Source organism: Coregonus clupeaformis, chromosome 6, assembly GCF_020615455.1.
Source record: "Coregonus clupeaformis isolate EN_2021a chromosome 6, ASM2061545v1, whole genome shotgun sequence".
NCBI lineage: Eukaryota > Metazoa > Chordata > Actinopteri > Salmoniformes > Salmonidae > Coregonus > Coregonus clupeaformis.
In genome coordinates, this window is record NC_059197.1 from 53,522,501 (window position 1) to 53,547,328 (window position 24,828).

General features: G+C 41.3%; 1 protein-coding gene across 1 annotated transcript; it reads left to right on the forward strand.

The window, feature by feature from the left end:
• Positions 1 to 19,774: 19,774 nt before the first annotated feature.
• On the forward strand, positions 19,775 to 20,755 carry LOC121568424 (olfactory receptor 11A1-like). Its single transcript, XM_041878966.2, has one exon. It carries the CDS (start codon positions 19,775 to 19,777, stop codon positions 20,705 to 20,707), a length of 933 nt encoding a protein of 310 aa, XP_041734900.2. The 3' UTR covers positions 20,708 to 20,755.
• Positions 20,756 to 24,828: the final 4,073 nt, after the last annotated feature.

A 24,828-nucleotide genomic window follows, 5' to 3' on the forward strand; every position in this document is an offset into this window, starting at 1 on the left:
GGCTCAGTGCACTACTTTTGTGTGAAAAAAAGTTGCCCAAAAATATTCATATTTTTTAGTAACTCAGATTTTTCAGGGGTGCATCACCCTCAGCACCCCTACTTCCTGTGGCTATGTTCTGTTCCATCACTGTTGCACCCTATCATATAGGGATTAGGACCAAGGAGATCAGAAATCTGAACCTAAACTGGTACCAATTATGACTTTAGATTGTACAGCAGCAGGGACAGGGTTACCGGTTTGAATCCCAGGACTGACAGGAATATCTGTCAGAATGTGAGCTACCAGAACTGCTGGAAGAACTGAATGCTTATACTGTACATTTGTTTTAATCATCAACCTAATCGTTTGTATTTCATTTTATTTCTGCAAATTCTTATGCATTTCCGTTAAATGTATTTTACTGTCATACTACTGTAAAGCACTGTAGTAAAGTCAAATCAGGGATGCTGCTGTGTCACTGACCCTATGTTCTTCTAGCATGTCAGTGGACATGTATTTCAGTTTCAGGGGGGCTGGGGAAAGAGCAAAAGGATGTAAGGATGTAATAAGTTCTGTTTCCACAAATGGGCAGCAATCTATTCTTCTAGAAGTGAAGGATCTAGCAGATCTTTAGAAATACTGAGGAAATGTCAATTAGAAAACTGTTGGATTTTGTTTCTTGTCCTAGTAAAATACACAAATAACTTCCTGTAAAATAAAAGGGATGAATCCATTTGCTTGATCAAACAGTTTAGTCATGCTACAATAAACAAGACATTGCATTATTTATTGTAAATTAAAATAATTCCAATGCATTTTGGAGCTTCATATACAATGACGAAGATCAGCTCAATTCCCCACAACTACACTTCACCAAAAGACACCTCAGTTTGCGTTACAAACATAGACTTAGATAAACATTGCATCAGTGTATCTGTCCCATTATGGCATCTGTGAGAGCACTGGAAGCAACATTGAGGCCATCTCCATTTTGAAGTAGTCAATTTTCTGTTACTACTTCTACGAGTTGGCAAACAAACTGGAAGAGTGCATACTGCCACCTGGAGAGTGTTGTTTGAACAGGTAGAAAGACAAGGTTGGTGATTTACTGCCACCTGCAGTTATGGAATGTTTGCTCATAAGTATAATTCATTGGCTGATCCCTCCTGGTGACCTATAAGGAATTATGTGATCCTTCATTAACCCATAGGAAGTCCCACCCAGTTACTTCTTCAAAATGGTGAATGTCCTCAGTGGCGCAGCCCATGCTAAAACTGGCTTTTGGCAGCTACAGTCCTCTACCGATCTCTAAGGTTACAAACTTTTTAGACCGGCCACTGAGCTAAAGATGGACCAGCCCGTCTGGCATTTGCTCTAACTACCTGGCCCGTCTGTTTCTGCTTAATTCTTAAATGTATGTTCACACTTTAATTTAAGAATACAGGTGTTGTTTAATACCACTATACAATGATAATGTCCCTGAGAGGAAAAGCTTGTGGGGTGTGTTCGTTTTAACATGAAGAACACCTCTGGTACAGCATAACATATTAAGTCAGTGGTTCCCGCGCGAGGGTTTGGAGGGGGTTCAACACCCCAAAAAACAAGAACATTATATATTATTACAGTACCAGTATAAAGTTTGGACACACCTACTCATTCAAGGGTTTATCTTTATTTTTACTATTTTCTACATTGTAGAATAATAGTGAAGACATCAAAACTACGAATAACACATGTAGTAACCAAAAAAGTCTTAAACAAATCAAAATATATTTTATATTTGAGATTTTTCAAAGTAGCCACCCTTAGCCTTGATGACAGCTTTGCATACACTTGGCATTCTCTCAACCAGCTTCATTAGTTAGTCAGCTGGAATGCATTTCAATTAACAGGTGTTTCTTGTTAAAAGTGAATTTGAGGAATTTCTTTCCTTCTTAATGTGTTTGAGCCAATCAGTTGTGCTGTGACAAGGTAGGGTTGGTATACAGAAGTTAGCCCTAATTGGTAAAATACCAAGTCCATATTATGGCAAGAACAGCTCAAATGAGCAAAGAGAAATGACAGTCCATCATTACATTAAGACATGAAGGTCAGTATATCTGGCAAATTTCAAGAACTTTTAACCTCTTAAGGATTGGACCCTTTTTTTTCAATTTTCTCCTAAAATGACATACCCTAATCTAACTGCCTGTAGCTCAGGTCTTGAAGCAAGGATATGCATATTGATACCATTTGAAAGGAAACACTTTGAAGTTTGTGGAAATGTGAAATTAATGTAGGAAAATATAACACATTAGATCTGGTAAAAGATAATATAAAACAAAAAAACATGCAGTTTCTATTTATTTTTTTGTTTTATCTTTGAAATGCAAGAGAAAGCCACAATATAATAATGCAGTTTAGGCGCAATTTAGATTTTGTCCACTAGATGGCAGCAGTGCGTGTGCAAAGTTTCAGATTGATCCAGTGAACCATTGCAATACTGGACAATTTTGCATCATGTCTGCCCAAATGTGCCAAATTGGTCAATTGATACATTTTCAAGTACATAACTATAGAGAATATACAAAAATGATATGGTAATGCAAAATGTAAGGTTACACACTCCCAGGAATGTCATACCTGATGGATCATTAGCTTATACACACATTTTCACACATCTAGATGGCCGGGCGGGGTGGGTTTGGAGCCAGAGACAGCAGGGGTTCAAACTGTAGAACCCAGTTCCTACATTTGAATATAAAAATTGATTTTATCAAACAAAACTATGCTATATTTTATCTCTGGGACCCTTAGGATGACAAATCAGAGCAAGATTACGGAATGTAAGTACATTATTTACCTTCAGAGGTGAATGTATCAAACCAGTTGCCGTGAGAAGTGTTTTGCTGTTATGCACTCTCCTCAAAAAATAGCATGGTATTTTTTCACTGTAACAGCTACTGTAAATTAGACAGTGCAGTTAGATTAACAAGAATTTAAGCTTTCTGCCCATATAAGACATGTCTATGTCCTGTAAAGTTAGCGTTACTGTCAACAGTCATGCTAATCACATTAGCGCACGTTACCTCAACTGTCCCGTATACGGGACACCGATCCCGTAGAGGTTAAAGTTTCCTCAAGTGCAGTCGCAAAAAACCATCAAGCGCTATGATGAAACTGGCTCTCATGAGGACTGCCACAGGAAATGAATACCAATGATTTACCTCTGCTGCAGAGGTTAAGTTCATTAGAGTTAACTGCACCTCAGATTGCAGCCCAAATAACTGCTTCACAGAGTTCAAGTAACAGACAAATCTCAACATCAACAGTTTAGGGGAGACTGCGTGAATCAGGCCTTCATGGTCGAATTGCTTTAAAGAAACCACTACTAAAGGACACCAATAAGAAGAGGAGACTTGCTTGGGCAAAGAAACACAAGCAATGGACATTAGAACGGTGAAAATCTGTCCTTTGGTCTGATGAGTCCAAATTTGAGATTTTTGTTACCAACTGCTGTGTCTTTGTGAGACACAGAGTAGGTGAACGGATGATCTCCGCATGTGTGGTTCCCACCGTGAAGCATGGAGGAGGAGGTGTGATGATGTGGGGGTGCTTTGCTGGTAACACTGTCTGTGATTTATTTAGAATTCAAGGCACACCTATCCAGCATGGCTACCACGGCATTCTGCAGCGATACACCATCCCATCTGGTTTGCGCTTAGTGGAACTATAATTTGTTTTTCAACAGGACAATGACCCAAAACACACTTCCAGGCTGTGTAATGGCTATTTGACCAAGGAGACTGATGGAGTGCTGCATCAAATGACCTGGCGTCCACAATCACCCGACCTCAACCCAATTGAGATGGTTTGGGATGCGTTGGTTTTCAGAGTAAAGTAATAGCAGCCAACAAGTGCTCAGCATATGTGAGAACTCCTTAAAGACTGTTGGAAAAGCATTGTTCATGAAGGTGGTTGAGAGAATACCAAGACTATGCAAAGCTGTCAAGGCAAAGTGTGGCTACTTTGAAGAATCAAACATATAAAATATATTTTGATTTGTTTAACTCTTTTTTGGGTACTAAATGATTCAACATGTGTTATTTCATAGTGTTGATGTCTTCACTATTATTCTACAATGTAGAAAATAGTAAAAATAAAGAAAAACCCTTGAATGATTAGGAGTGTCCAAAATTTTGACTGGTACCGTAGATCCAAAAAAATAATGGCCTGCATTTTTTGCATGTTTTTTGTTTGTTATAAAATCGCTCTCTTTCATGTGCCATTGCACTCCATTCCATAGGCTGCCTCACTATTCAACCTGAACTCAGGGGTAGACGTAACATAGTAATTGTAAATCTGCTTCCTCCATTTAGTATATTTAGTATGATATGTTACGAATTACAATTTGTAACCTATAATACCAACCAACAAACTACCCACCCTCCTTTTCTTTTTGCATTAAGTAACCTTCTGACTTATGTAACCATACCAAACGTAACATATCATACATATTTGAGTGATCCAAATTTACTTTTACAATGTTACGTCTAGTCTATGAGACCAGGCTGCACTATGGCTGGTCTCATTGTGGATTTGGTTCCCCCTTTGCTGCTATAACAGCCTCCACTTTTCTGGGAAGTCTTTCCACTAGATGTTGGAACATTGCTTCGGGGACTTGTTTCCATTCAGCCACAATAGCATTTAGTAGGAACCCGCCGGTTTCCCCAATGTAGGTGGCATTGCAGCAATTCAAGTTTTTGGAAATCTGATTGCGTAGGGCAGTGTCTCCTTTTTTGGGGCGTCTTATCCCTTGCATCGTTCGGAGTGGCAATGCACCTCTAGCCCCTTGTGGTAGCAGGGTCAAGGTTCGCATTCCACGGTCTCAAAGATGGGGAGAAGGGAAGGAGAAGGGGAGACCATCCGTCCTTATCCTACAGGCAGTTGGATGTACCTTTATTACCGTTGTGTGTGCCCAGTGTTGGGAGCTCCGGACAGGCCTAAGTTGCTAGTGGTAGCGCGATGCACAAATGGCACGACAGAGGGTACCAAGTGGACCCAGGTTTGTAGATGAGCATCCATCGACGCGTGTGGTTGGTTGGTTAGTTGGTTGGTTGGAGGGCGGACAGAGGGGAGGCGGGCATGCGTACGGGTGGATGTTAGGAGGCAGTGTTGTTCCCAAGATGGCTGGGGACGTTAAAGGGCCCGTGGTTTCGGCAACCCTTTTGTTCCCCAGCTTGTTGCGATGAGTGATGGTTGGATGGGTGGGTGGGATGAGTTGCGTTGCTCCCTTGATTGATGTTGATGTCTGAGGCTTGGGTCGTAGACGTGGTGGGGCCGTGTTTTTCGGCAACCCCGTGTACCAGCCCAGGCCAGAGACCCCGTAAGGCCCATGGTCATGGTAGCCCTGCGTCTCCGGCCCAAGCCCAAGAAGTTACAGGGCCAATAGTTGGGGCAACACTGAGTATCATGTGGTGTGTTGTGGAGAAGTTGAAGGGCCCATGTTTGTGGCAACCCTGTGTCTCAGACTGCAACTTAGAGGCAGGTGTTGGTAACGGGATGGGTGGCATTGTGGTGGTGTTGATGGGGTTTGAGGGTTTGATGTGTCGTTATCGCTTTGGCTGTGATTGGTTCCACTGCTGGTTTGATATTCTACCCGCCCTGAGTCGTGGAGGGATTGTGATGCCCTTTTGTTGAGTCCGTTGGGTATAGTGGTGGCCAGCCAGGCGATCCAGTAGCGTTCCCTGCTGTGTCGTTGTTTGATGGTCCACTTGGGATTGTGTTAGAGAGCAGTCATGCGGAGTTGTTCGGAGTGGTGTATTTTAAGAAGTGGTTTATAAGGGGTGTGTTGGTGCGGCGAAAGGTAGAGAAGTTGTAAAGATGTTGGATGTGAGGCGGGTGTGTAGGGACGGGAGGAGCTTCCGGTTGTCCTTTGCTCCTTCAGTTGTGGCATGCTCAGCAAAGTTTTGTTCATGTGTGCAATTTTGGTATTTTACACCTGTTCAGCTCCAGTTTTTACATGAACAAATTTTTTCATTTAATTTAACTGGTCGATTATCCAGGGCGTGGACCGGAAGATGAAAGGAGAGCGGGTACAAAGAGATATTCATGGAGGAGACGAGGGCCTGGTGGATAAAATTCCCTGCGGCACCAGAATCCACTAGAGCGGTAGAAACAACACATGAGGGACAGCCAACCAGTGAAATGGAAACCGGGAGACGGATGATCACTGGGCCGCCCCTCTGCTCTCATAAATTCTGGGTTGTCTCTGGTGACACCGCTCTGCTGCGGGGAGGTGTGTGGACCCTATCTCCATGGGTTCAGGCTCTGCCTCAGGACGGCCAAAGGAGGGAGGTGAGTGGCGAGGTGGGCACCGGCGTTCACGAAGAAGGTTATCCAGACGGATGGCCATTGCGATGAGTGCGTCCAAGGAAAAGTTGTCATCCTGACACGCCTACTCCATCTGGACCTCTTCGCGCAGTCCTCTCTGGAATAGGGTGCGGCGCGCCGGCTCATTCCATCCGCTGGAGGCTGCCACAGTCCGTAAGGTGAGGGCGTACTCCGCAATGGTCTAGGAACCCTGATGGAGTTGGAGAAGTCACTCACCTCCCTCTATGCCCTCTGGAGGATGGTTGAAGACCACCCTGAACAGAGCCATGAACCTCTCGTATTAACCCAGCTCCTCCTCTCCTCTCTCCCAGATTGCCGTAGCCCACTCCAACGCCCGCCCAGTCAGCAGGGAAATTACTGTGGCAACCTTGGATCTCTCGATGGTGAGGGCTCCCATCTGATGGGCAAAATAGAGGGAGCACTGGAGTAGGAAGCCACAGCATTTCGATGGATTACTGTCATACTTCTCCGGAAGGGACAGTCAGGCATCGCTGACCTGGGCGGACTGCTGGGTGGGCTGGGAGACTGGCTCACTGTGACGACCCGTAGTAGGAGGCCCTCTGATAGTGGTATGAAGATCTTCTCTGGTGGTGTCGAGGCGGTGGAGAACCCGGAGGTCCTCCTCCATAGCCATACACAGTTGCACCAGCTGGTCGTGGTGTTGGTGGAGTAGATGACCCTGTTCGTTGACCGTCTGGAAGATGGTTTTATCTTCTTCTGCTTCCATATGTCAAAGTAGTATTCTGTTACGTATACGCCGGGAGTCAGGAAGCAGGTGCAGAAGGTGAGTTTAATAAAGATAAATGCCGATAAACAAAACATGAGAAAGGTACAGAACGTGAATAAAAACAATACTACCAAGTGACTGATGGCTAATGAGGACTGAATAAAGGGAGAGTAATCAAGGAAATGATGATGTCCAGGTGTGCGTAATGATGGGGAGCAAGTGGGCGTAATGATGGTTGCTAGGTCCGGTGGTTAGTAGACCGGCGACGTCAAGCGCCAGGGCGGGGGAGCGGGAGTAGGCATTACCAGGAGGGGGGGTTGTAGGCCTATGTCTACACCACAGCAGTCTAGAGAAAGATACCAGGAGATGTAGATGTACATCCTGTTTTAAAATATATGTATGCATATACAGTGCATTCCGAAAGTATTTAGACCCATTTACTTTTTCCACATTTTGTTACGTTACAGTCTTATTCTAAATTGGATTAAATATTTGTATTCCCTCATCAATCTACACAATATACCGCATAATGACAAAGCAAAAACAGGTTTATAGAAATGTTTGCAAATTTATAAATAATTAAACAACTGAAATATTACATTTACATACGTATTCAGACCCTTTACTCAGTACTTTGTTGAAGCACCTTTGGCAGCGATTACAGCCTCAATAATTCTTGGGTATGACGCTACAAGCTTGGCACACCTATATTTGGGGAGTTTCTCCCATTCTTCTCTGCAAACCCTCTCAAGCTCTGTCAAGTTGGATGGGGAGTGTTGCTGCACTGCTATTTTCAGGTCTTTCCAGAGATGTTCGATCGTGTTCAAGTCCAGGCTCTGGATGGGCCACTCAAGGACATTCAGAGACTTGTCCCAAGCCGCTCCTGATTTGTCTTGACTGTGTGCTTAGGGTTGTTGTCCTGTTGGAAGGTTCTCTCTGTACTTTGCTTCGTTCATCTATCCCTCAATCCTGACTGGTCTCCCAGTCCATGCCGCTGAAAAACATCCCCACAGCATGATTCTGCCACCACCATGCTTCAACGTAGGGATGGTTCCAGGTTCCCTCCAGACGTGACGCTTGGCATTCAGGCCAAAGAGTTCAATCTTGGTTTCATCAGACCAGAGAATCTTGTTTCTCATGGTCTGAGAGTCTTTAGGCGCCTTTTGGCAAACTCCAAGAGGGCTGTCATGTGCCTTTTACTGAGGAGTAGCTTCCGTCTGGCCACTCTACCATAAAGGCCCAATTGGTGGAGTGCTGCAGAGATGGTTGTCCTTCTGGAACGTTCACCCATCTTCACAGAGGAACTCTGGAGCTCTGTCAGAGTGACCATCGGGTTCTTTGTCACCTCCCTGTGCAAGGCCCTTCTCACCAAATTGCTCAGTTTGGACGGGCGGCCAGCTCTAGTAACAGTCTTGGTGTTTCCAAACTTCTTCCATTTAAGAATGATGGAGGTAATTGTGTTCTTGGGGACCTTCAATGCTGCAGAATTTTTTTGGTACCCTTCCCCAGATCTGTGCCTCGACACAATCCTGTCTCGGAGCTCTTCGGACAATTCCTACGACCTCATGGCTTGGTTTATGCTCCGATATGCACTGTCAACTGTGGGACCTTATATAGACAGATATGTGCCTTTCCAAATCATGTCCAATCAATTGAATTTACCACAGGTGGACTCCAATCAAGTAGCAGAAACATCTCAAGGATGATCAACGGAAACAGGATGCACCTGAGCTCAATTTCGAGTCTCATAGCAAAGGGTCTGAATACTTATGTAAATAAGGTATTTCTGTTTTATCGTTTAATACATTTGCAAACATTTCTAAAAACCTGTTTTCGCTTCGTCATTATGGGGTATTGTGTGTGTATTGATGAGGAAATGTGTTTATTGAATCCATTTTAGAATAAGGCTGTAAAGTAACAAAAGGTAGAGAAAGTAAAGGGGTCTGAAGTTTGGACACACCTACTCATTCCAGGGTTTTTCTTTATTTTTTATTATTTTCTACATTGTAGAATAATAGTGACGACATTAAAACTATGAAATAACACAAGGAATAATGTAGTAACCAAAACAGTGTTAAACAAATCAAAATATATTTTAGATTTTAGATACTTCAAAGTAGCCATCCTTTGCCTTGATGAGAGCTTTGCACACTTTTGGCATTCTCTCAACCAGCTTCACCTGGAATGCTTTTCCAACAGTCTTGAAGGAGTTCCCACATATGCAGAGCACTTGTATTGCTTCTTTTCCTTCACTCTGCGGTCCAACTCATCCCAAACCATCTCAATTGGGTTGAGGTCGGGGGATTGTGGAGGCCAGGTCATCTGATGCAGCACTCCATCACTCTCCTTGGTCAAATAGCCCTTACACAGCCTGGAGGTTTTTTGGGTCATTGTCCTGTTGAAAAACATATTATAGTTCCACTAAGCGCAAACCAGATGGGATGGCGTATCACTGCAGAATGCTATGTTAGCCATGCTGGTTAAGTGTGCCATAAATTCTAAATAAATCACAGACAGTGTCACCAGCAAAGCACCCCGACACCATCATACCTCCTCCTCCATGCTTCACGATGGGAATCACACATGCGGAGATCATCCGTTCACCTACTCTGCGTCTCACAAAGACACGGCGGTTGGACCAAAGGACAGCTTTCCACCAGTCTAATGTCCATTGCTTGTGTTTCTTGGCCCAAGCAAGTCTCCTCTTCTTATTGCTGTCCTTTAGTAGTGGTTTCTTTGCAGCAATCCGACCATGATGGCCTAATTCACGCAGTCTCCTCTGAACAGTTGATGTAGAGATGTGTCTGTTACTTTAACTCTGTGAAGCATTTATTTTGGCTGCAATTTCTGAGGCTGGTAACTCTGATGAACTTATCCTCTGCATCAGAGGTAACTCTGGGTCTTCCTTTACTGTGGCGGTCCTCATGAGAGCCAGTTTCATCATAGCACTTGATGAACTTTTCCAGATTGACTGACCTTCATTTCTTAAAGTAATGATGGACTGTCGTGTCTCTTTGCTTATTTGAGCTGTTTTTGACATAATATGGACTTGGTATTTTACCAAATAGGGCTATCTTATGCACACCACCCCTACCTTGTCACAACACAACTGATTTGCTCAAACGCATTAAGAAGGAAAGAAATTCCACAAATGAACTTTTAACAAGGCACACCTGTTAATTGAAATGCATTCCAGGTGACTACCTCATGAAGCTGGTTGAGAGAATGCCAAGAGTGTGCAAAGCACTTTGAGATAAGTCCTGTAGAATGAAAGGCACTTTACAAAGTTAATACAATTATTATTATTAACCCAGAAGAGGTTCATGACTTTGAATTCCTTACTTAAAGATATGCAAAACTGTCTGGATCGATTGACAACAGTGAATAAATTGATTTAAATGTGTAAAAGATAAGCCCACCTCATTGCCCACCATAAAAAAATAAGATGTTTTATTGTTACATACACCGGATAGCTGCAGTGAGATGTGCTGTTTTACAGGGTCAGCCATAGCAGTACGGCACCCCTGGAGCAAATTAGAGTTATGTGCCTTGCTCAAGGGGTACATCAACCAATTTTCACCTTGTCGGCTCAAGTATTCGAATCAACGATCTTTCGGTTACTGGCCCAAAAATCTAACTGCTAGGTACCTGCCACACTACTATTATTTCATCAATCACTAACGGAAAATGGACAATGTCAGTTACATACAAGCTTGGTGATTGTGTGATAATTTGAGGGAGAAATCTAGGGAAATACTATACCATGAAAACCAACTAAATGCATGTCATGTTTTCTAAAGGCCAGCTGTTCAATGTAACATAATACCTGTGTTCCAGCTATCTGACAGATGACCTCTAGCTTTGGTTTTCCTCTGAAAACCTGCTGCCTAATTTGGATGACTTATTCTGTCCTAAAAATGTCCAGGTAATTCCTTGATAATAACAAATATTTCGTTTTTATTGAGAAATCAGAGGACCAAATCAAATCAAATCCATTGTTATTTGCCACATGCGCCGAATACAACAGGTGTAGACCTTACAGTGAAATGCTTACTTACAAGCCCTTAAACAACAATGCAGTTTTTAAGAAAAGAAAACAAGTGTTAAGTAAAAAAATGGATAAGTACAAAATAGAAAATAGAAAATAATTAAAGAGCAGCAGTAAAATAAAATGACAGTAGGGAGGCTATATACAGAGGGTACCGGTACAGAGTCAATGTGAGGGGGCACCAGTTAGTGATACCTTTCTTGAGATAAGGCATCTTGTTTTTCCTGGGTCACTGTGAGAAATGTTTGACCCACAGAATAAAATAATACAGTAAGGGCAATGATGATGTGTTGTATGTATAAGACACATTGGTCATGTACTCCATCCATCCTGTAAAAAGCTGTAAAAAGTTTTGGAGTTCTGTCAATGAAAATGATGTGTGAAACACAAGTAATTCGTTTTACTCCATCCATACTTTACCATGGGGAAAGCAGAAACCAATAACAAGAGCATAATAAACATGTTTATTGAGTCATTAGGTACCAGGTCATTAGTCCACTCTATCACCTCGTTCCCTGGGAACCAATTTATACAGCTATTAACCTGTAGAGACCTGAGGGGCTCTTGGAGAGGCACGACTGTTCTTGGTTGCATCCCAAATGGAACCTTATTCCCTATATATATTTCCTATTCCCTATATTGGCCAGAGTCCTCTGGTCAAAGAAGTGCACTATAAAGGCAATAGGGTGCAATTTGGGAGTCACCCCTTCTCTCATCCCCTCTGGGAGGGTAGGCCCTGAAAGTGTACTGTAGGCCTAAGGAAGCCTAGGGTGACAATAAGGGTCCTCACTTTTACCTGAGCAGGAAAGCTCGGGGCCTAGGTTTTAGACTATTGCTTGGACTAAGGCTCCTGAGTTATTCTCTGTTTTCCCTGGTTAGATCACATGGTCAGGAAAAACTACAGTGCCCTAACTATGTAGCCTGGGTATCAGTCTGTTTGTGTAAACATTCCACTCCTTGTCATTTCATACATGACAAGGAGTTGGAATGATGGCATAAACAGATCTGGGGACAGACTACCAAAGATTACCTCTCCTCAGACTGTTGTGTATCAAGGTAACCCCTCAACAGTACTCAAATACCTGCCTACAGTGGTTGGGAACAGGGCTAAGGACCTGATTCTCCATTGAAAGTGTGTTTTAGTCAATGACTATACTTAGTCTGGGTCTGGGAAACCGTCCCTTTGTCAGAGGCTTTGGATTGGTTTCACTGAACCATGTCTTTATTGTACATGGTGCACATACATGAGAAATCTAGTAGTAGTAGTAGTCCCCTGTAGCTCAGTTGGTAGAGCATGGCGCTTACAACGCCAGGGTTGTGGGTTCGTTTCCCACGGGGGGCCAGTATGAAAATGTATGCACTCACTAACTGTATGTCGCTCTGGATAAGAGCGTCTGCTAAATGACTAAAATGTAAAATGTAAATGTAGATCTGATAGTGTTGCCTGCATGTCCAGCGCTTAAATTTAGCCTAACATTTAAGTGTTTTACCAAGTACAACACAAAAAACAATATGACATGAACAGTTGCATTGATGAGTTTTATGGAAACATTACAATAAAAAACAAGGTCTGCCAAAGCAAAAACCTGATAAACATTAATGAATATAAATGAATGAATATCCAACTAGTCAGTGACAACTGTGTGGCATTTGTGACAGCAACTATGTGAGCTTATTACAGTATTATAGACACTATGTCTTGGGATTCCCTATGCTCTTCTATGTAGAAGAACCTCTTACATTCTAATGACTCTTCTGTAGCTTGTCAACCTCATAGCGCAAAACATGATACATGTGCATCTCAGCTTATCGTAGATAGCTTTTAATAGTTTGTATCGCAAACAATTTGGACTCAACAGACGTTTTTGTAAAAAGACCCGGCCCCTTCCGGACCCGCCCTTATCTCACACTGCGCTAGCTCAGCCCCCGTTAATCACACAGACTAATTGTATAAAAGGATGCAGAAGAAATATACAAATCAAATTGTACAACCCAGAAGTCTGTAGCTCAAAAACACAATGTTTAAAAGTCCAAAATGTGGCAGCGTTACAGTGGGACTCATTGGGTAATGATATATACACATTGATTCTTGAAGAATATGACTTACAAATGCGTCATGAGCTTGATTCAACTGACGTACCCCGTAATTGAACTGTCGAACAACGTAAATGTAAACAAACACTGTATAACCTCAAAACATGGTTAAAACAACAATTGTGATATCATGGATGTTCAGTCCTTGCATCCATAGCTCTGTCTATGAATTTCAAAGTGTTTACATTTCTCTAGGCCCATCCTTCAGCTTTTTAATTGTTTCAACTGCAGATTCTAGATTTAACCTCTGCGGGATCGGTGTCCCTATACAGGGACGTTTGCTGCTCAATTTGCGATATGTGACTAGAATGGCGTTGTAAACAATGACAACGTTCTGGGACATTGACATGTCTTATATGGGCAGAAAGCTTAAATTGACCAATTCTGAAAATTTAGGAAAACTCCTGGCAGACTTGATACAAAATATTGAGTAGTAAATTAATTATTCACTGGATCACTCTGAAACTTTGCACACACAATGCTTCCATCTTGTGGACAAAATCTAAATTACAACTAGATTCCTGCATCACTCTCTGGCCTTTCTCTTGCATTCCAAAGATGATGCAAAAAAACATGTTTTTTTGTTTGTATTATCTTTTTCCATTCTCCTACATTAATTTCAAATTTCCACAAACTTAAAGTGTTTCCTTTCAAATGGTACCAAGAATATGCATATCCATGCTTCAGGTCCTGAGCTACAGGCAGTTAGATTTGGGTGTCATTTTAGTCGAAAAGGGAAAAAAAGGGTACGATCCTTAGGAGGTTTTAAGGATGTGTATTCTTCTGATGTGCTGTACTATCCAACCAAACTAGTCTCTTTATTTAAGAACGTCAGTCTGACCATGTGAAACAGTATTTCTTCCTTTACTGTCCTTGCCCAACAGAGGTTTGAACCAGGTAACCTCTGAACACATCGGCAACCGTCACTAGCGCACACTACTAACTAGCGAGCCATGTCACATTGCCTAGACACGCCCTGTTTAATCTACTATTCTCTATGAATTATTGTATTTCCATAGAACTTAAAGGAAATATTCACCCATTTTGAATGTTATATTGTTTTTGTGCATCTCTGAGGGATGTTCTATCAATTCCCTGGGTCATTTCATGTTTTCATGTGTACAGTATCTGAGTTATTGGCGTTCAAGCAGGCAGAAATATGACGTAGCATTGCGATAAAGCCGCTCTCACTACACTGGAAGTTAATAGGAATACGACTTTTAGATCGTAAAAATGTCTATCATACATGTCAGATTTCGATACTGGCCGATGTCATAACGCGGGAGTTTGACTTCTCTCGAATGAGCCATTGGTCATATTTTTGCAACATTCCAGTCCCACTTTAAATGACTTTCATCATAAAGCCTTCATAATGCCCTCATAACCACTACATAAATGTGTTAGTATCAATAACCGTATCATGCTTTATAAAGAGTTCATAAATGTGGCATTACACCTATGTGAAAATCACCTATGTCAAATGTGACATAACCCACTATGTCGAATATGATATAACCATGTGCTTTATAAAGGGTGGCATTTTGGGTCAATAGATTGGAATACGCTCTAAAGTGAAGTCATGTTAGTCACATTACACCTAATCTCGTTCCCAGACACTTCCACCCAAATGTGTGGAAGGTCTAGTGGACCAATGCATCAAACTTGGTCTTCATTAGTTAGGGTTAGGGTTAATATCACATTTTAAGAAGATACATTGTGGAAATGGACAAGGTTTAGCCATAATTATGACCTTTTTACTGTGTTAACTAGTGACGATGACAAATACTTTACTCAGTAAGGTCACTCCTATAGAATTTTATGGTCACTCCCACTAAGGCCTACTTTGAATGGTAGATATATATCAGGCTTATATGTGCTGTGTGTTCAATAGCCTGGAGACGACATTACACCAAGAAACACTTACCTTGATAAAAGCCCCCAACCTAAAGAAATTGAATGTGGCTTTCTTCTAGAACCAAGTTACATGTTCCTCAGTACACAAAAATGCACACAACAGAAACGAGCCATACCTTGCAGTGTTGGGCACATCAGGTCTTTGACACATTCACTCACTCCCCTGCTGAAAGATCAGCCACAAAATGTTGACACCATTGTAACAGGTTTTAATCAAGCCCTGGTCTCCAGAAGAGGAATTCCTGGTATGGTGGTCTAAGGTTGGGCTACTCCAAATCATCTTGGCTCTGAAACACACACAAGCTTTGCAGGTCCATCAACCCATTTAAATACCTCTCACCCACCCCACACTAACCTGTGGATCAAGAGAGAACCATAAATCAGCATAATGTTAATAACCTATTTATTGACACTTTATGTAGTGTCTTGTAATACTTAGTTTGAAGTGAGACACCTTCGGTCATTCATAACACATCCATTAAGACTCTATATCGCATGACGCCGTACTTAATTTAAAGTCAGACAGGAGTGTGATTCGTGTAGCTTGTCCCTGAGCTGGCGGATGAATGGTGCTTGCCTCTCTGCCTGCAGGATGTACTGCATGTTGGTTCCAACCTTCAAAGTAACAACAAAGAAAGTTAGCAGGTCTGTTAGGATATGCCTTTGTCACACCATCTGGATAAGGGCATTTCTGTGCTGCGCCAGAAACTCTAAATGGGGAGATGGGGAACTCTCTTCAATTCGTATTATTATATTCCTCTTTCATTTACAAATCTCATGATTTGACTATGAGACGCGGATGTATCTAAGGGGATTTTTATTTAGCTGAGCCTGCTAGCTAGCTAACTAAATTTCGGCTAGTTAGCAATTGTTATAAAGTGACCGAAATGATTTGAAATAACGACTGAGGGAGCTACAGTATGTAATCTCACTCAACACTTAACTACTACAAACTAATTAAAAATCCAATAAATAAAGGTTAACTTACTTGTTTTTCGCTGTCGAGTTGGCACCACAATTGGGCATTTGATTTGCGAACTGATCACATTATCAGCGTCTCGTCAGCAACTCAAATCAAATCAAATTTTATTGGTGACATACACATATTTAGCAGATGTTATTGCGAGTATAGCGAAATGCTTGTGTTCCTAGCTCCAACAGTGCAGTAGTATCTAACAATTCACAACAATACACACAAATCTAAAATAATGAAATTAAGAAATACATCAATATTAGGACGAGCAATATCGGAGTGGCATTGACTAAAATACAGTAAAATAGAATACAGTATATACATATGAATTGAGTAAAGCAGTATGTAAACATTATGAAAGTGACCAGTGATTCCATGTCTATGTACAGTGCCTTCGGAAAGTATTCAGACCCATTGACTTTTTCCACATTTTGTGAGGTTACAGCCTTATTCTAAAATTGATTACATTGTTTTTATCCCTCATCAATCATTTGATTAATTGTTCAGCAGTCTTATGGCTTGGGGGTAGAAGCTGTTAAGGAGCCTTTTGGTCCTAGACTTGGCGCTCCAATACTGTTTGCCGTGCGGTAGCATAGAGAACAGTCTATGACTTGGGTGACTGGAGTCTTTGACAATTTTTGGTGCTTACCTCTGACACAGCCTAGTATATTTGTCCTGGATGGCAGGAAGCTTGGCCCCAGTGATGTACTGGGCCGTACGCACTACCCTCTGTAGCGCCTTACGGTCAGATGCCGAGCAGTTGCCATACCAGGTTGTGATGCAACCGGTCAGGATGCTCTTGATGGTGCAGCTGTAGAACCTTTTGAGGATCTGGGGACCCATGCCAAATATTTTCAGAGTCCTGAGGGGAGCCTTCTTCACGACTGTCTTGGTGTGTTTGGACCATGATAGTTTGTTGGTGATATGGACACCAAGGAACTTGAAACTCTCGACACGCTCCACTACAGCCCCATCGATGTTAATGGGGACCTGTTCGGCCCACCTTTTCCTGTAGTCCACGATCTGCTCCTTTGTCTTGCCGTACCAGGCGGTGATACAGCCCGACAGAATGCTCTCAATTGTCTATCTTTGAATGTAGTGGCTTCCTTTCCTCTTTACCATAGCCACTGCCCTAGCCTGAAGCGGGGTTGTTTCGGACGCATACAGTCCACACTCAACGTTTCCAAACGGCCAAACATTCAATGAGATCCAGGGATATAGTGCAACAAAAAATGTTTATTCTTCTTATCTAACAAAAAGGTATTCTCCAATCAACTTAAAGCAGAGATTACTTGAAATGCAAATACATAATATAATATGACCTGTCTGTCTGTATTTCTGTATGTCTATATGGTCAAAAAACTATACCGCTCCCGCATCTAGCAAGGACTCCTCCCCGAAGGCCCAACTTCCTGCCTTTATACTAACACAATTAACACAGTACAATGAATGGGCAAGAGGGGGGGCCAAAAACTGAGTTACACTAATAACAAATGAATATATCTCAATCCGGTAAATAAATCATAAAGGTACGTACCTAATATTTCATCATATACATTAATATTTAATATATTTACACAAATGTACATGGAGCTCAGTATGTTCAGTCTTTTATACAAAATATGCCCAAATCGGCTCTAACAGTAAAAGATTGTGACTGTCTTAGGGGCCATGCCGAATTTCTTCAGCCTCCTGAGGTTGAAAAGGCGCTGTTGCGCCTTCCTCACCACACTGTCTGTGTGGGTGGAACATTTCAGATTGTCTGTGATGTGTAATCCGAGGAACTTGAAACGTTCCACCTTCTCCACTGCGTAGCCTTTAAAGTGGATAGAGGTGTGCTCCCTCTGCTGTTTCCTTAAGTCCACGATCAGCTCCTTCGTTTTGTTGATGTTGTGGGAGAGGTTATTTTCCTGGCACCACTCCACCAGAGCCCTCACCTCCTCCCTGTAGGCTGTCTCGTCATTGTTGGTAATCAGGCCTACTACTGTTGTGTCGTCTGCAAACTTGATGATTGAGTTGGAGGAGTACGTGGCCACGCAGTCATTGGTGAACAGGGATTACTGGATGGGGCTGAGCTCGCACCATTGTGGGTCCCCTGTGTTGAGGATCAGCGAAGTGGAGGTGTTGCTTCTTACCTTCACCACCTGGGGGCAGCCCGTCAAGAAGTCCAGCACCCAGTTGCACAGGGCGGGGTTCAGATCCAGGGCCCCGAGCTTATTGATGAGCTTGGAGGGTACTATGGTGCTGAAGGCTGAGCTAGAGTCAATGAACAGCATTACATAGGTATTCCTCTTGTCCTGAAGGGATAGGACAGTGTGCAGTGTGATGGCGATTGCATCGTCTGTAGATCTATTGGGGCAATATGCAAATTGAAGTGGGTCTAGGGTGACAGGTAAGGTGATATGATCCTTGACTAGCCTCTCAAAGCACTTCATGATGACAGAAGTGAGTGCTACGGGGCGATAGTCATTTAGTTCAGTTACCTTTGCTTTCTTGGGGTACAGGAACACTGGTTGAAATCTTGAAGCAGGTGGGGACAGCAAAGAAATGTTTTAGAGTAATACAATTTATCAAATATATCTGACACTTTTATCCAAAGCAACTTAGTCACATGTGAATACATTTTTACGTGTGGGTGGCCCTGGAAATCGAACCTACTATCCTGGTGTTGCAATGCTCTACCAAGATGCATGGCAGGGTTATACATTTGTGATGCCTCAATTTAATATGATGTAAGGCCTTTAGTAAGCGGTGCTTATGCCACCCTTTATAAAGCACAGGTTTATGTCATAGTTGACATATTGGGTTATGTCACAGTTATGCCACATTTATGAACCCTTTATAAAAGCATGGCATTATAGATGATTTGTAACACATTTATGTAGTGTTTATGAAGGCTTTATAAGCTGCATTTGTCATTTAAAGCGAGACCGATATTCCTACCTAAATAAATTTGTATTTTAACAGAGGGTCTACCACATGTCTCCTATTTGTCTGCCTCTTCAGTCCAGGGTGCATTGCATGTTGCCGTTGCTAATGTCAGACTCCACTGTGAGGCAAATCGATCTGCAGGTTGAACATGGTGAGATTGTAGACTCCTAAAATAGTGCAGTTTCTTTAGGCAATTTTACACCCAGCCCATAGAGAGAGCATTGCCTTGTGGATTTTGTAATCGACTTGAGCTGAAACAGATTTCCACAACAATTTTCACATGATCCTTCCAACCTTATAATAATGCCAAAATGAAACATTAGTTTAAAAAAAATATGATTGTTCTCACATATTAGTGTTATTTAACACTGTAAATTATAAGAATTAGTGGTTTTGGGGGGATTTTCTAAGAAAGACTTTGAACACCCTGGAGGGCCTGTGTTACAAAATGGTATCTGTTTTTCTCTATAGGGTTTCCTTGACGCTGAAAATATCTAATTTTCCCCAGGTGATGGTGACCATTTGCATATCACACCATGGCAGGCGTTTTTTTTATTCAATCTCACAAGTATAAGAATCAAGTGAGGAGCTGAATCAACAAGTCAAGGAATTATCAATTTAGGTTGTCTGTTCTTTGTGATTTCATTGTTTTAACTTATATGTAAGCTACAGTAGGAGGATTTGCCCCTCTTCTTCAAACATTGACAGCACATCTTTACTAACTCCCAGGACCATGGAGAACTCTACTCACTTCAAGGTCTTTAGGCTTGCTGCATACAGGGATATCGGACAATTGAAGTATTTCTACTTTGCTGTAGTAACTGTATTATATTTTGTCATAATTCTTGCCAATGCTTTCCTTATTGGAGTTATCTGCATTGAAAGAAGCCTTCATGAACCCATGTATCTGTTTCTATGTGCTTTGTTTGTTAATCAGTTGTATGGGAGCACTGGTTTGTTTCCTGCTCTCATGTTTAACTTGCTCTCTGACACACATGATATTTCCCTTCTTTATTGTTGTCTCCAGATTTATGTGTTGTACACATACGTTCTAACAGAATTTAGTAATATAGCAGTTATGTCCTATGACAGGTACATTTCTATTTGTTATCCTCTAGAATATAACAATATTATGACACCTAAAAAAATTTGTGGCTTAATTCTACTGTCCTGGGTGTATTCTTTTTTCATCAACGCCATCATTATCTCCCTGACTTTGCGACTGCAATTTTGTGGTAACGTTCTAGACAGAGCGTATTGTGACAACTACTCCGTAGTCAGGCTTGCATGTTCAAATACTATACTGAATAATATAGCGGGTCTTGCTGGCACTTTGCTGACTTTTTCTTGTACTATATGTCCTACAATATACTCATATGTAAGAATTCTACAAATATGTTTAAAGTCTTCAAAAGAGACGAAACAGAAAGCATTTAACACTTGTACGCCACATATAGCCTCTTTGCTGAACTTCTTCTTTGGCTGTTTATTTTTGATTCAACAAGGCAGATATGAAACTGCACATATTCCACCTATACTTCGCACTATTTTATTTGTTTATTTTCTGGTATGTCCACCACTTTTCAATCCTTTTATGTATGGTGTACGGATGGTTAAAATCAGGCAGGCTTGTAAAAAGGTACTAGGCCTTAACTCTAAAAAATAACCTGATTGTTTATTTTTGTAATATTTCATTATGTGTTTTGTTTCTTATAGTTGCTATCATTGAATGTACTAATACAGGTGTCATTTTGGCATAATTTCTCTGTAGCCCAAAGATTACTTAAACAATTGTCGCAAGTTTATTATGTATTGTAATTGAGAATGTTTTGTGTCATGTTAATTAACTGCATAACTATGGAGCATCAAAGGGAACTACCCTCCCTACATTCAGGCTATGCTCAAACAGATGCTAAGTGGGATCTTTGGGACGACCCTACACCCCGACCCATTCTGCCACCTCTGGTCTATTGGCCACCTAACGTTAGGACAGCTGTGTCCCTGCCCATCTTCCTAAAACGTCTGTCATCGTGAAAATGATTTATTTTGTTGCAGTTTTCAAGTTAATTTCCTGCAGTTCTACACATTTTGCTATGAGGCAGAGATAAAGGGAACACGAAGGTTGTATAGTGCAGGTGTTTCTGCAATGTATATGTAACGTGTGCTTACATTATTCTAGCAGGGATGGTTTATGACTGGTTTGTCGCCATTTGTAAGCCATTGCAATATCATAGCATTATGACCCCTTATAATGTGAAGTTGTTAACCTTGGTATATTTTATTCCCATAACCATTTTCTCTCACTTAGCAGTTGATAAATTCTCCTGTGTTGAAAGTGCACTGAGTAACCTGTATGGTATGGTATATGTATCATAGCAAGCCTAGTGGTTTTAATTGTTGTGTTAATTGTGCTCTCATATGTAAAAATATTACTTGTTTGATTAAAAGCCTAAAAGGAGTCACAAAAGGCTTTTAATACGTGTGCTCCCCACTTGATCACTTTCATCAACTTCTCTACAGCCATCCTTTTTTCTCTTATTTACAACAGGCACAGCACAGCAACCAGAGAGGTTAATGTATTAATATCAGTACAGTTCATTCTGTTCCATAGCCGTGGGGGAAAAAACACTATGCCTGCGCTACATAAGGCTATTTCGGTCTGTTAATGCAGGACTTGTAATGGCTCAGTGCACTACTTTTGTGAGAAAAAAAGTTGCCCAAAAATATTCATATTTTTAAGTAACTCTGATTTTTCAGGGGTGCATCACCCTCAGCACCCCTACTTCCTGTGGCTATGTTCTGTTCCATCACTGTTGCACACTATCATATAGGGATTAGGACCAAGGAGATCAGAAACCTGAACCTAAACTGGTACCAATTATGACTTTAGATTGTACAGCAGCAGGGACAGGGTTACCGGTTTGAATCCCAGGACTGACAGGAATATCTGTCAGAATGTGAGCTGCCAGAACTGCTGGAAGAACTGACTGCTTATACTGTACATTTGTTTTTATCATTAACCTAATCATTTGTATCGCATTTTATTTCTGTAAATTCTTATGCATTTCCGTTAAATGTATTTTACTGTCATACTACTGTAAAGCACTGTAGTAAAGTCAAATCAGGGATGCTGCTGTGTCACTGACCCTATGTTCTTTAAGCATGTCAATGGACATGTATTTCTGTTTCAGGGGGGGTTGGGGAAAGAGCAAAAGGATGTAAGCATCCATTAAATTCTGTTTCCACAAATGGGCAATAAACTATTCCTCTAGTAGTGAAGGATCTAGCAGATCTTTTAGAAATACTGAGGAAATGTCAATTAGAAAACTGTTGGATTTTGTTTCTTGTCCTAGTAAAATACACAATTTCCTGTAAAATAAAAGGGATGAATCCATTTGCTTGATCAAACAGTTGTTTATTTATTTAGTCATGCTACAATAAACAAAACATTGCATTATTTATTGTAAATTAAAATAATTCCAATGCATTTTGGAGCTTCATATACAATGACGAAGATCAGCTAAATTCCCCACAACTACACTTCACCAAAAGACACCTCAGTTTGCGTTAGAAACATAGATTTAGATAAACATTGCATCAGTGTATCTGTCCTATTATGGTATCTGCGAGAGCACTGGAAGCAACATTGAGGCCATCTCCATTTTGAAGTAGTCAATTTTCTGCTACTACTTCTACGAGTTGGCAAACAAACTGGAAGGGTGCATACTGCCACCTGGAGTGTGTTTTTTGAACAGGTATAAAGACAAGGTTGGCTATTTACTGCCACCTGCAGTTATGGAATATCTGCTCATAAGTATAATTCATTGGCTGATCCCTCCTGGTGACCTATAAGGAATTATGTGATCCTTCATTAACCCATAGGAAGTCCCACCCAGTTACTACTTCAAAATGGTGAATGTCCTCAGTGGCGCAGCCCATGCTAAAACTGGCTTTTGGCAACTACAGTCCTCTACTTATCTCTAAGGTTACAAACTTTTTAGACCGGCCACTGAGCTAAAGATGGACCAGCCCGTATGGCATTTGCTCTAACTACCTGGCCCGTCTGTTTCTGCTTCATTCTTAAATGTATGTTCACACTGTAATTTAAGCACAGGTGTTGTTTAATACCACTATACAATGATATATTGTGGGGTGTGTTTGTTTTAACATGAAGAACACCTCTGGTACAGCATAACATTTTAAGTCAGTGGTTCCCGCGCGAGGAAAAAAAACAAACATTATATATTATTACAGTACCAGTATAAAGTTTGGACACACCTACTCATTCAAGGGTTTATCTTTATTTTTACTATTTTCTAAATTGTAGAATAATAGTGAAGACATCAAAACTACGAAATAACACATGTAGTAACCAAAAAAGTGTTAAACAAATCGAAATATATTTGAGATTCTTCAAAATAGCCACCCTTAGCCTTGATGACAGCTTTGCATACACTTGGCATTCTCTCAACCAGCTTCATGAGTTAGTCACCTGGAATGCATTTCAATTAACAGGTGTGCCTTTGAGCCAATCAGTTGTGTTGTGACAAGGTAGGGTTGGTATAGAGAAGTTACCCCTATTTGGAAAAATACCAAGTCAAAATTATGGCAAGAACAGCTCAAATGAGCAAAGACAAACGACAGTCCATCATTACATTAAGACATGAAGGTCAGTCAATCCGCCAAATTTCAAGAACTTTTAAAGTTTCTTAAAGTGCAGTCGCAAAAAACCATCAAGCGCTATGATGAAACTGACGCTCAAGAGGACTGCCACAGGAAAGGAATACCAATGATTTACCTCTGCTGCAGAGGTTAAGTTCATTAGAGTTATCTGCACCTCAGATTGCAGCCCAAATAACTGCTTCACAGAGTTCAAGTAACAGACAAATCTCAAAATCAACTGTTCAGAGGAGACTGCATGAATCAGGCCTTCATGGTTGAATTGCTGCAAAGAAACCACTACTAAAGGACACCAAAAAGAAGAAGAGACTTGCTTGGGCCAAGAAACACGAGCAATGGACATTAGACCGGTGGAAATCTGTCCTTTGGTCTGATGAGTCCAAATTTGAGATTTTTCTTTCCAACTGCTGTGTCTTTGTGAGACACAGAGTAGGTGAACGGATGATCTCCGCATTTGTGGTTCCCACCGTGAAGCATGGAGGAGGAGGTGTGATGGTGTGGGGGTGCTTTGCTGGTGACACTGTCTGTGATTTATTTAGAATTCAAGGCATACTTAACCAGCATGACTACAACAGCATTCTGCAGCGATACACCATCCCATCTGGTTTGCGCTTAGTGGGACTATCATTTGTTTTTCAACAGGACAATGACCCAAAACACACCTCCAGGCTGTGTAAGGGCTATTTGACCAAGGAGAGTGATGGAGTGCTGTATCAAATTACCTGGCCTCCACAATTCCCCGACCTCAACCCAATTGAGGTGGTTTGGGATGCGTTGGACCTCAGAGTGAAGGAAAAGCAGCCAACAAGTGCTCAGCATATGTGGGAACTCCTTAAAGACTGTTGGAAAAGCATTGCTCATGAAGCTGGTTGAGACTATGCAAAGCTGTCAAGGCAAAGTGTGGCTACTTTGAAGAATCAAAAATACAAGATATATTTTGATTTCTTTAACACTTTTTGGGTTACAAAATTATTCCATATGTGTTATTTCATAGTTTTGATGTCTTCACTATTATTCTACAATGTAGAGAACAGTCAAAATAAATAAAAACCCTTCAATGAGTGGGTGTGTCCAAACATTTGACTGGTGCTGAAGATTTAAAAAAAA

Coding starts and splice junctions, on each gene's coding strand:
- LOC121568424 (XM_041878966.2), top strand. CDS start 19,775: ATGGAGAACTCTACTCACTTCAAGGTCTTTAGGCTTGCTGCATACAGG.